This window comes from Porites lutea, chromosome 4, assembly GCF_958299795.1.
Source record: "Porites lutea chromosome 4, jaPorLute2.1, whole genome shotgun sequence".
Classification (NCBI taxonomy): domain Eukaryota; kingdom Metazoa; phylum Cnidaria; class Anthozoa; order Scleractinia; family Poritidae; genus Porites; species Porites lutea.
Genome location: NC_133204.1, coordinates 17,485,781 through 17,499,733, shown reverse-complemented (window position 1 = coordinate 17,499,733; position 13,953 = coordinate 17,485,781). Strand labels below are relative to the sequence as shown.

Genomic DNA, 13,953 nt, shown 5'->3' with positions numbered 1-13,953 from the left:
AGGTGAGCAAAAGGGGGTCAAAATAGTTGTGTCTAGTACACTTTTATTTTGGGTAAAGGAATTGCAATTAAGACATGTTAGTAGTCAGATGGAGAAAAGATCCTTATCCAAGAAGAGTGCACATAAACACCACCTGATTTCACTATAACCATTGATTCAATGAATTTTAGTTGGGATTGGAAAGGAACACATTTGTCAGTTGTACATACCCCTTAAAGTACCCCTTCCTGAGCACCCCCCTGACCCACCTGGTCCACAAATATTAGTCAGCAAGCCAGTTTTTTGCCAAATCATTGACACTTGCCAAGTGCAATTTACAACACGGGAAATATGGCTACACCGGTTAGAAGAAATACCGAAAAAAATGGTCAAGAAACCCAAAGAGATGGAAACGAAATATTGGCGTTATATGAGGTCATCCGGGAAGTCAAATCCCCAAGAAAGCAAGGTCCTCCCTGCAGCCGCCCTAGAAAATGTTTTGAACAAGTAAGTAGTGATGAAAGAGAACACTTGCTTATACAATTTAATTACATGGGCCAATACGACCTACATTGTGTGACGCCTACTGGCATTTTCACTTCATCTTACAGAAATCAATTTGTAGATGAAAATTTTCTATGTGATACCATTCACAGCCTATTCATATATCCTGCAAGTGCAAACGATATGCCACAAATCATTTAGGATTTGGCCAGATACAGTATGGTTTTAATCGACGAACTGTCAATGGTACCTACCAAGATTTTCAAGCATATAGCTAATACTTTCAATCAACTTCATGTGAGGCCAGTTGTCCTCTTGTGTGGTGATCAACAGCAACAGCAACCTATTGGAACCGTGGAAGGAAGAACTCAACAGACAACTGGCATTCTTAATGATGAAGACTTCTGCAAAAATTGCATTGTAGTCAATTTCCTAGAACATAGGTGCAGAGATCCTTTATTGAAGAATATCTCAGTTACCTAAGGTATCATAAGCCTGCTAGACCATTCTTGAAATAACTATTCAGAGGACGCACTTTATGTAATAATGACCATCTTCCAATCAAACGATCGCTGGTATTCTTCTTACACACGCAGAAGTGTTAGTCCTGACAGTATCGAGAAAAGCGTCTTGAACAGCAAACTCTATTGCAATGACTTTGTTTTCTCTCAGAAAGTGAAATGACTTGAACTTGAAATGACTCCTGTTTACAAAGACATGAAATTGATAATCACTAGAAACATTGACAAAAAGAATGGAGTAGTTAACGGACAAACAGCAACTGTACTAAATTTTCACAACAAGAGTTTGCATCTCAAATTGCCTGATGGAAATTTCGTAGTTCATTACTTGATAACAGAAAGAGGAGAACAAGGAAAACGACCTACATTCTTAATGGTTGTTCCAGCATAAAGTACTACTATATGTAAAATTCAAGGTCAAACTCTTGGCGAGGTAATCATTTGGCTAGATTGCCCTTACGTTCCTGAGGGGGCTGTGTATCTCGCGTTGTCAACATTAACAAATTACAAGACCTTTTTACATGGTTTATGGGCATCCAGAGCAATTCAAGCCAAATGTTAACAGAATAATTTTTTCCCTAGAAAATGGCTTATGTTCCGAAACCGCCGGGCAAACAGGGTGCCGTGCATTGGTACAACCAATTCCCAAAACAGTTTTTATGACCATATGGAAAAATAGATGCACCTTGCAGAGTAAACTCATCAAAGAAAAATTGAAACCCCAAAATAGTGAATGGTTTCAACGCCCCAAGGTGGCCACGTCCAAAATTGCCGAAAGATGTTCGGAAAACTTAGAATTTGTCCAGCAATTGATGAGTGGGTGGTCCCTTGATGAAATGATTGCGATATTACAAAAGTATTGGGACATGGAATATCCATTAATTACTAAGAATGATGCCCCGGTGATAGCAGAGAGTCTATCTAAAATGATGCAATTTCATTGCACCAACATCCCAAAGGAGGTACGATTTTTTGAAGACATGGAGAGGTCAGGCAACATCCTATTTAATTATGCGGTCCATTTCAGAAGTCTTCTCGCCTTAATAGTGAATACGACGGAATATGCGCAACAGATGCAAATGCCTGGGAGGGGGGGGGGAGACTTAAAAATAATCCAACAGCTAGAAAAATTTTAATTTTAGAAAAACTGTTCATAAACGAGGTGGTGACTACAAATAGTCAACAGCACAAAGGTATGGAAGATGCTGAAAGCGTTTTCAATTAATTGAGAAGAATGCCTAAACGTTCTGAGGAAACGACAGCGAGTTAACGTGTTAGATGAATTAAGGGCGTCACCAAAAGATCGTGGCCCAAGTACTGGTGTGCTAAACAGGTGGACCGTTCCACCTGACGACAAGTCAGAGTGAAGAGGTTACGCCTCAGAAAAAAGCGAAAAGAAAGCTTGCAACCTTATTGGAAGACAATGAGGAACAGTTGGAACAGAGTCCCTAACAGAAACTGAAAAAAGATTTTAAAACAAGGATCAAAAGCAATAAACTAGTAACTGACGAATAGAGACAAATGCTGTCTTGAAATGATTTGAACAGTTGAGAGGTCTTTCGTTAAACAAAATTTCTTTATAGATAATGCCTGAAGCAGCAGCAGAAGTACAGGACATCAGGATGGCAGAAGAAGAACGCCTGCAGGCAGAGGATGAAAGTACACAACCTCGGGACAACACAACTGCAACACGGGGAAGAACAGAAACAGCTGCAAGAAAGAGAGAGGAGAAGAGAAAGGAGCTGTAAGGCACAAAGTGACAAGAAGAGGAAGAAGACAGGGAGTGCAGGAAAAGAGAAGCGCGAAAAAAAACACAAAGAGGAGGAACAAGATCGAATCAGGAAAGAGAAAGAAGATCAACGTCAACAATGGCTTGAGAAGAGAGCCAAAAGTAAATGCCATCACTGCGGGCAATTAGGCCACTACAAGTGCGAGTGCCGCAACCGTGCTCCTCCCAGAAGGCTCCAACAACAGCCAGTATACAACTTTCATGGGCCTGGCAAATTGTTTATAAATAAAGAATAAACCATACTTTGCAGATGACATAGTCTCTTTTCTCTTCCATGAGAAATGGCCTGGCTACAACGAGTTCACATGCTAAGTAAATGATACCCCCAGCACGTGTGACAGCACAGTGATGACTTCATTACTGTACCTTCACACACATTCTAGATCATATTAGTTTTGAAACGCTCTTTTGTTCATTTGTCTTATATTTTTTAGTTGCTTAAAGATACTTTATTATTTTTAGTTTATAGAACATATATATCAATCTTTCTAGAAACACTTTGTAGGTTTTCACGCTTATGTCATGGTGCAGTATTTTCCGCTAGGAAACGCGTAAAGCGTAGGTACAGTTTTACTTAGTTAACGCCCTAGGCATGCATAATACACGTATACTCTATTATAATAAAGGCCACGCAATACTAGAAATTATTAGTTATCCCGCTATGATTTGAGTTGCTATCACAAGTTATTTTGCTGCTGCTAGAGTGCTAGTTTTTTGCTACTTTTGGTGCGAGTCATCTAGCTACATCTAGTCACGTCTACGTTTTGTTATGTTGACTACGTCTGCTATCACTTAGTCTACTGCATGTATTACCACTCGTTACTACTGGGATCAGTTACGTCGTAACTAGGCTACAAACATTGCTATTACATTGAATTGTTGAACACGCGATTGCTATTGTTATGAACTATAAGGATCTGTCATTAAGGCAGCTTTAACATTCCATCACGTGAGTTCGAATCATCTATCGCCTCGCACCTTGCTACCCCTGTTTTTGTTGACATTTGGATTATTCGTCACCCCCAGAATTTCAGCTGCTGGCAATTGCACTTGCGATGCACTGTGCCTGCCCCCGGACGGAGGCAAATTGTTGCTGTGACGTAAGCTTTGAGCGAACATTAATTATGTCACGTCCAAGAACCCGATCATACGCATCCGAAGAAAGAAAACTCTGGTGCAAAAAGTTTAAAATCAAGCACTTCGCTAGCGGTTGTGATGAAATCTGAGACTCCAGAAGCCTAGAAGGGAAAGACAAAGACGACTTTGGACCATTTTTATGGGATTTATGGAGCTTCGAGCTGGAACGGTCGGCTTCAGAGTCCCCAGCCTTCCCATTTTTCTTACTGTTACTACAACTCAAAATCTTAAACGTCGATAAAACGGCTTCCAAATGGCTCTAGAGGCCAAGAGACAGTAAATAACAAAACACAAACGCAATGTAAGTCATTTTTATTCCTATTTTTGTCCAAAAATGGCATGTAGGACGTATTTTGTTTATTCTCATACATTCTCCTATAAATTCAAAGTCCAACAAACTCCCACAGTTTGGACTGCCTGTGATTACATTATTCGAATTTGATGGCGAGATTTGTGCGAAATGAACAAAGGCCACAAATTGTGAAAGAATTTGGAGAATCTGCTGCGTCAGAACACGTCTCACAACCACTATCACTCAATTCGTGTTATCACTCGCTGCGCGCACTATCTTGTCCGACAAAAAATTGAGTAACTGGTTACTTGACTTTGATCTATTTAGTCGTTATGGCAACAAAGAAGACCCATAGCAGCACTAGAGCAGTCGTCACCAGGAAGATAAATGAAATTATCGTCCTAATGACCGAATAAGGCAATATTGAAGAAGTTAATAAAAAATCAGGCGAATTACTGGAAGCTTTTGACAAATTTCAAGCCATACACGAAGCATTTCACAAAGAACTTACAGATGCGGAATCTGTCAGAGAGTCGGAAAAATATTTCGAATTAGTGTCCGGACAAGTGGACCTATTGCTAGAAAACTTAGAAATTTGGCTAACTGGTATTGAAGCTACAAGAGCAATGAGTTCAATCGAAGTAAATCCAGAGGACAGTGTATCAAAAGTCAGCTGTTGCTCGAGCGTTACACTCGTCACACGTGTCTAAGACATCGCGTTCATCAAACACTTCCTCTGTAAGCGCCAGAGCTAAGGCTGCAGCTAGAAAGGTTGTTCCAGAAGCGGAAGCTGCCACATTAAAAATGCTTCATGAGATCGAGGAAGAGGAGCTGAAATTGTGTCAGTGCAAAAACGAACTCAAGCTAAAAACTGAATAAGCAAAGGAAAGAGCCGAAGAACACGTGTATGCACAAGTCGAAAATGGCACGAATTCGCCTCACGCAAGATATCAAAATAAGAAGTTACCTCCGACTCCACAACTCACAGAAGAAAATTTGGAAAACAAGGTAGAAGGCCAAAATGAACCCAAGGAAGAAAAACCAGAGCCCGCATTTGTTGAAAAACTCCCCATACAGACCAAAGCATAAAATCCAGAAGCACCCGAGTGGAAAAACGGAGACACGAGAGTTCCTATAATGGGCAATGAAGCGACCAGAAGTACACCTACAGTCTACAACTCCTACTTCTTCAGCAACAAGAGACTATCAAGGCACTGACCTTACCTCAACCTGGGTTTCCCGTGTTTAACGGCGACCTTATTGAATATTGTGACTTTATACGAGCCTTTGAAAACCCTGTCGAACCTAAAACCAGCAGCTCGAGCGCAAGGCTTTACTATCTTTTGCAGTCCACGAGCAGGCATGTACAAGATCTCGGTCGGAGTTGTCTTGCAATTAGAGATATCGGCTACAGTGAAGCAAGAAGACTGCTGGCAGAGAGATATGGTCAGCCACTTAAAATAGCTACCGCATATGTTGACCGCGTCATGAATGCACAACCAATCCGCGCTGAGGAAGATTCTCAATATTACTTACCAGCTGTACAAACACACTGAATGAAATTGGCTACTTGAACAGCCTTGAAAACCCAGAAAGTTTTAGAAAAATCGTTGAAAGATTACCTTACCCACTACGACTGAAATGAAAGAAGGAAGGGATCCTAACCTGCACGACATCACAAACTTTGTTGAAACAAAGTCAAGAGTCACCAACCATCCGATACTTGGCAAAGTTCAAGGCGACCAAAAGCCGTTCAATCAAAAAAGCAACTGGAAATAGAAAAACGATGCGAAGCCGTTCACTGCACAAGGCCAGGTACAAAGCCAACAGCAAAAGCAGCCAAGTAACTCGAAAGAAAGAAAAGAACTTAAATGCCCTTCGTGTCAAAAGGATCACTGGCTATCTCAATGGGATGAGATCAAGAAGTTGAGTTTATACAACCACCATCAGTTCGTCTGAACATCTTTGCATTAACAGTTTAGTTCCTGGACATTTTGTTCAAGACTGTCCAAAGAGAAGCTTCTGCCGTGTTGAAGGATGTACAAAAAAGCATTCTACATTCCTTCACGAGAAACAATCGCCGCCAACACCAAGCAGTATCGATAAAGAATCTCAACCTAGCAACCAAGGACAAGTAACAAGTCCAAGTACAACGCAAGCATAGAATGGCTTTGTCAAAAGCAAATTGTTTTAAGTATCAAATGATTCTGTGGTAGGGATGTCGATCGTTCCTGTAAAAGTCAATGTATTTGTGATTTCTTTGATGGCCACATGGCGATCTGGAAAAAGAACCAGAGGAATATCAGATGTTAGTCCACTTGTTTGGTGGAGCTTCATCTCCCAGCTGCATAAACTACTCTATCAAGAGAAAAACAAAAGGTAATAAAGAAGATTTCGACGCGGTTACCATAGCAACCATGAAACGTAACTTCTACGTGGATGATTGTTTCAAATCAATCCCGACCAACCCAAAGGCTGTTAAATTGGTGGGTGAACTCCGCGAATTATTATCAAGAGGAGGTTTTCGCCTGACCAATTGGATATCAAATTCCAAGGAGGTAATGGACTCTGTACTTGAAACGGAGAAAGCACCATCAGTAAAGAATCTTGACCTCTCTGAAAACGTAACGCTAACCGAAAAAGCGCTTGGTGTCCAGTGGAACATTCATACTGACACATTTGGTTTTAAGATCATCGACAAGAAAAACCCGCGACTAGAAGAGGAATTTTGTCTGTCATTTGTTCTGTCTATGACCCCCTGGGGTTCGTTTCCCCCTGTATTTTGAGCTATGAAACAGGTCATTTTTAGGGTCCTTTCCCATGGTGAGTTTTGGCTATAGGGTGTCAAAAATAACCGCATTTTCACCATGCCGCTGGCCAAAGGTAACATAGAGACAAGATCGAGACAAGGGGAGTTTCGTGTCATCTGCATTAGCGATATGCCGAAACGGACGGAGAAGCGCGATTTTACCCAGTGCAAAGAACTTGTTTCTCCCTCCAAAAAACGGCTGGAAAATCGTGCTACTTCACACGAAGAAGGAGAAGACGTGCCTGGTCCTAGTTCTGATGAAGATACTGTAAGCAATATTCTATAGAGACTATAGATTCGATGAGAAGTACGGTACAGTTCATGTATTTGCCGACCATGCACAACTGCATGACTGTCGTTGTACAATACTGGCTAGCATGATGGTATAATGGGGCATTACAAAAGATTTGTTGTGACAATTATGGAATGATCTGAACAGAAACTTTTTTGTTGCATTTTTTTGCAGCTCCAGAACATGTCTTAGAATTATAAGTATGTAGTGTTTTTGGTTTTCTTAGTTCAATGAGCTTATTGAAGTCTTTCTTGGCAAGGTTTTAAATAAGATGCTATGTACATGATGCCTTTTTGATGTAAGAACATTTTGTAATCATCTCGACCTCATGATATGATTTGCACCATGCCAAGAAAATATCACTCTAAATTCGACATTGCTTCGAATCTCTCAATTTAAGAAAAAGTTTTCTTATTTTATGGGGAAATTTAAAACAGATCATAGGATAAGAACTATTTTTTTTTGTGATTTAAACTGCCTGTTTCAAAAAGAGGTTATATCCTATGATTTGTTTTAAATTTTCTCATAAAATAAGAAAACTAAATTTCTTAAACTGAGAGATTTGGAGCAATCTCGAATTGAAGGCTGGTTTACATATGATCGCTACGATTGCCACGATCGCTGAACTTTTTCTCAATGATCGCAGCTTTCACAGTGATCGTAGCAATCATATTGAAACCAGCCTTTAGAGTGGTATATGCACACACCACGGTAAAAGGCATTTCCCACATTAACAAAGCCGTGGTAAATTTTAACGTGGATTTAGTTTGCCGCATCAACATGTGGTTACACATAAATTAATTCCCAAGTTGATTTAGCTGCTTTTATGGCCTCATTTGCTATATTGCGGTAATAATCGCCGTCAATGATTATAGAATTTCATGTTATGTTGAAAATTTACATAGAGTTTAGCTGAAATTTCAACTGGTATGTTGGTGTTAGTCTTGATGATTCAACGAAGGTAGTTAGCAGTTTGCTTACATGCCAGAAATACAACAAATTTTTTTTGTAAGTATTGTTCCTAAATCAGTCAAATTAGTTCAATCAGTGTGAAAGAAACCCGTTTATTTAACACAGGAAACTTACCTTGGGAAACGTCGGTCACACTATTAAATACAGTTTCCCATGGTAAAAGGGCAATTTCCCATGGAAAAAGTACCCTGTAACTGCACCTAATATATATATTCAATATTTCTAGGTTTCTGGTATACTGCAAAGTGATGTTTCAGGATATTTATAACCCATATTTTAATTTCAATGTTTCTAGGTTTCTGGTATACTGCAAGGTGACACTGCATCTCTGTATTTACTGGAGGTGCAACTCACCAGAAATGCAGTTGTGATTTTAGACACTGCGGTGATGAAGTTTTTTTTGCGTGACTTTAACTTGCGGACAAGATCTCTGTGGGTAAGTCTTTATTGGAATTTAGTATCCTTATATTTTTAAAAACTCTTTATAGATTCTTTTCACCTTCATGCAACAAAATAATAAATTGGAAACTGTCCAGTGCAAGACACCAAGAAAATGAAATGTTATAAACAATTTGTCCAAGTCTCAGGTCTTTGTGGCCCACAGTTTCTGAGTTATTTTTCGAAACATTTCATGCACCTTCGTAGAGCTTTGTATGGACGCCATATTGATGTACTGTTTTGGTGCACCAATACGGCCACCAGAAATCCGCAAAAACATCTGGAGTTCACTTTTTCTATAAAAGCTCTTTCTTTTCACTGGGAAAGTAGCATACGTGCACATAAACATATACTTGAAATGGTTATACTGCTAAAAATCAAGAGGAGCTCACTTTTTTCATCAAGACAGCATTCCTATTTTAGTGTCACACACTGTGAAAACTCAGAAGTTGAAATTGTTGTATTTTGGAAATGAAACACGCTACAGGACTGGAAACTTGTTCAAACGCGTGGTGAAGCTTAAAAAAAAAACTTGCGTAAGCAGCCAGCATTTCTCTCCTTGTTTTTTTGCTATATCAGAGTCCTTAATAGAATGCAGCACCCATCGATCGATTTTTTTCGATTTATATAGCAGCTTATTTTGCCTTTTACATGTAGATTCTCTTTAGTTTGTGCTCATGTCATGCCACCTTCTCAAGGTTAAGCATATGAGCAGATCGAATCCTATTGAGCACACTGTTGTACAGAGCTACATGTAGTGTAACAACATCTTTGTTTGCATGTTGCAAAAATTACAGAATAAGAAGTACATGTCACTCGAAAGAAAAGCCTGTTGCTTTGAAGGTGAGGATGGCGGTGACTCTGTCCATTGGCTCTATCACTGTTCCTGCAACAAAGGACACAGTGATTGAGTGGCAGCATTGGGACGTCACATCAACATGTCGCATGAAGGTGGGTGGAGTTGATAATGTCTCATAGTTACAAACATTGTAGTACAAGTAGGCTTTAGTGTGATGTGAACCTGTAAACCCGCTTTAGTTGTGTATTGTTCTATCCAACTTCAGTTATCAAATACATAGTATGCTGATATGTAATATACCCAAGTAGCATTTTACTTCCTACATTATTTTTTTACATTTATTTTTTTGTTACATTTACTCAATTTAAGTAGTTGTGAGGATATATTCCTCTGTTTAAGAAGGATAATGGTATAGGAGTTATTTTTCGTTGTTGTGTAAAAAGTGGTATTAAACATAGGTTTTCATTCCCAATTTCCTTAGCATACATATTATAAGTAGGGCTAGGAGACAAAGGGGCCTTTGACACCCACCTATAGTGTTAGTTATTTTTGTTAATCTAGTCAGCTTGTATTCTTTGTTTTCTTATGACATGGCAATTAGGGAGCAGGCTGCAATCGTATACCTTGTAGTTAAATCCAAATATTGTTGTTAAAGAGCTCTTAATTTAACAATTTGGCAGCAAGGCAACTTCGTCTTCAAATACCATGTTGGGTTATTGTTAAAACAGTTGACTCTTGAACACTCTTACCCTTGCTAACTCAAACCAATTTGTTGTGTCCGGCCTTCAAGCCATTTTTCGTATACCTTTAAATGCAATAACTCAACTTCCAACAACTCAAACCTTTTTCATTTTCCCTTGGAGGTAAACAGTATATCGGAAGTTGACTGTGACTTTAATTTTTTTCAAGTGCAATCAATCTCCAACATGTTTCATTTTGTGTATGGATTTTATTTAATTGATATGAGTATGTGAATCAACAACCAAAACGTAACAAACTCTGTGCATCTGCTAGTTGTAGGTGTTTGTCACTATTAAATTTTATGCTGTATGCCTTAGTCGCTAGTTTTCCATTATTATTTTGAGTATATATAGTTTGTGTTTAGGAAACATATTAACCATAGTAGATCAGGGTACATCTGCAACTTAAAAGCTAACTTAGTTGAAATCAATTTACAGTGCAGTATGCTTCAAGGACTTTTTCTACAATTCACGTTCAAATGTCAATCTGCTAAGTTATTTCCTCATGTTAATTCACAATACAAAGAAACTGTCGATTTCTTTTTAGAATGGCTTCAAATGAATCCTGAATGCCTCCATGGGCAGGCTTTGAGGCTACAAATGCCTCATTTTGATGCATTGTATGCTATCATCCCTGTTCTGGAAACAGAAGACCAAGGTTTGCATATGTCTATTGACTAATTATCTGAAGTTCTGCTAGATGTTCATGCAATGTGATAATTATTATCGTCCTCTATGATAGGCCCCTCATTGGAATTTTATCCTCTCAACCCACTCCTTAATGCAAGTTGTAACTTTCATCTTGTGATTTTCTGATGTTTTCTCTTAGGTGGATAAAGATACATGTACTTTCTTAAATTATTTTTAGTAATAGTTGTATAGTATAACACATGATGCAGTCTTCTGAAAAGTTTCTTATTAATATTCCTTCAGGAAAAGAACATTTGTGACGTCAAGTTTGAAGACCTAAGAAAGGCATCAGGAGAGGCGGCCCTATGGGTCCGCACAGCTGCTAGGCTGAAAAAGTGTGGGCCCATTGAGGACCAAACCGTATTGCGTTTGGAGAGAGAAGGACCCCCTAGTTGGGGGGATTTTAAAGTTTATTATGGCAATGTAAGTATGAATTTTTTTTTAGAAACAAAAATAACTTAAAATATACATTGCCCGGGGGGGAGAACTCCCATATATAAGCTATGTAGGTATGTGCCGCCCCATCGAGAAGGGTTTTTGCGCCGTTTTGGTCTGAAAACGTGTATACACTTTGCCTGTTTTGGTCTAGTAATAACATTTCAGCCCCGTGCTATACATAGCTATGGCGCTAGAAACTGACAAAACTGTTCAACTACTGTAAAAAGAATTTTACCCTTGTTGGTCTGTTTGGCATTCATCTTTTATCACTTGTAGAAAATTTTCGTTTGCGCTGTGGATTGTGTTCGTTACTTTGTTAAATCTAGGTTCTGCTCTATACAATACCATACCCGGTTCCAACTGAAATTTTTCAAATCCGGATTATTAACCATACCTCGATATAACATTTCCCGAGCATTCGTTATACAGAGGTGTTCGATATAACGATATATTAAACTAACACATTTCCCCTGTCCCTTGTCACTTCGTTAAATCGAGGTTCCACTTGTACTTGATTACTTCGATCTCTAAAACGTCTTTTAACTTTCATACAGCAGAAAGTACCAGAAAGGTTGATAACGGATTTGTTATTGTTGTTGTTGCAGGAAGATGAAAGTTGATTAAGAGAAGAAAAAGAAAATCCGAAAAAAAAAAAATCAGTATCTATGAAAAAAAAAATTGTGTATTCATTTGTATCCTTAAACACACCTATGAACGTCCTTTCTCCTTAGACAACAACTACTCGCACGTCCAAGCTCCTTACAGAGGCGTCTTCTCCGTTTCCGAAATAACCACGTTTCGGCTAAATTCGATTTTTTAAAGAGTGGGGAATTTTAAATAGATAAATGTTCAGTGACAATCATTATCATTAACCACTCTCATAATAATGGGAAAGGCTTTTCGTTGTGCGTGGTTTTATAGAATCTTTTGACCCTCTTTTGCGGTTCATTGTAACTACTATTCTCTAAAAGTTCATATTTCAGGCGTTTATTAGTTGCTTTGGTGTACGTTTCTTTTATCCCTATGTAACGGCGACGTGAGAGCCTATTCACCACCGGTGTTTAGTCTTCTGTAAGCTTAAAATAAATTTAAGTAAAACCTTCATACACCAAGAAGAGTGGCTTCAGAAAAGAATAAGGCCCGAAGATGATAATTGGTGGTAGAAACAAATAGTCTGTTGAACGTTGTGCTTCTTATGACAACAACTTCGAACAACTTGTCAAACATTTGAGCTCCTTACAAAGCTATCTTCTCGATTTTCATAAAAACCATGTTGCAATACTATTGATTTTATTCGCATTAAAATGTTGCGAGTTCTTAGGCTCAGCAAACCTTGTAACACAAATTTCCTAAACTCCTTTTATATGGAAAAGCTTTTCCTTGCGCGTGCTTAGTAGAATCTCGTTCTTGACCCTCTTTTGCCATTCATTGTATTATTCTTGAAAACGTCATTTTAAGTTTATTTGTTGTTATAGCTTAAGAATCATCTCGTACATGCGTGACCTTGTATCAAAACTGCGACGTAAATTGAAGGTGCACACTCTCTCCAACATAAATAGCACAGCATAAAAGGAAATTAAGACGGAATCCACCAAGACATCAGTGGACAAAAATCTTGTACCAGAATAACATAAAGCATATTGCATTCCGGCTTTCTCACATTTTTCAAGGGTTAAAGATGTAATAAATCATCTGTGGTGACACCAAAAAAAATTTCTTATAAGAGCCCTAGAAAATCATCATCTTACACTTGAAATTTTCAGAATTTTACCTGTGTAATAACAATTCTTGTGAAATTTGACATTCTTTTTTCGGACTTCCTTGAGAAATTTTCTTTGGTCTTGCTACAGATGATTTATTACATCTTTAGCCCTTGAAAAATGTAAATATGAATGCAATATCGTTTGAATTATTCTGGTATAATGTTTTTGTCCACTGAAAACTGGGACCCAACTTAAAGAGCAATATCGAAGAACGATAGCATTTCGCAGTTTAAAAGTATCAAAAGTTCACGAAATTTAAAGACGATGTTCTCCAAAAGGAAATCTCTTTCTTCCACATGACCGAGTATTTTAAAGTCATTATGATTAAGAAAACTAAATAAGGTTTTGGAAACCCATTAACCACCGTTGTTTAGCTTCCTGTAACATTTAAAAGAAAGACTATCGATTGCATGGATGAGAAAAAAATAAACAAAAAACCGTCATAAACCAAAATGGGTTGCTTCGGACGACCAGCCAAAGATGATAACTAGAAACAACGAACAGTCACTTAAATGTTGTTTATCTAGTCAAACTGTTTCAAACTGCTCAAACGAGCTACTTAGAAAACCATGTTCTCCATGCATAAAACTGTGTTTCGAGTACCTTCTCTCTTTTTTATACGATTGGTGAATTCTTGGCGAAATCTTTGAGAATAAACCTTTCAAATTTGTTCCTACGGAAAAAAGCTTTTGAATGGACGTGGTTAGTAGAACATCGTTTTTGATTCTCGGTCACCATTCACTGAAATTTTCTGCAAATCATTCCATATTTCAGTTTATTTGTTAATAAC

At 38.4% G+C, this 13,953-nt stretch overlaps 1 protein-coding gene across 1 annotated transcript; it reads left to right on the top strand.

Annotated features, from left to right (window-relative positions):
• The first annotated feature begins 6,528 nt into the window (after positions 1-6,528).
• LOC140934310 (uncharacterized) lies at positions 6,529-7,008 on the top strand. Its single transcript, XM_073383959.1, has one exon. The coding sequence runs from the start codon at positions 6,529-6,531 to the stop codon at positions 7,006-7,008; it is 480 nt and encodes a 159-aa protein (XP_073240060.1).
• The last annotated feature ends 6,945 nt before the right edge of the window (positions 7,009-13,953 follow it).

Bases quoted from the DNA above. Each gene is read 5' to 3' on its own strand.
- LOC140934310 (XM_073383959.1), top strand. From the start codon at position 6,529: ATGTTAGTCCACTTGTTTGGTGGAGCTTCATCTCCCAGCTGCATAAAC.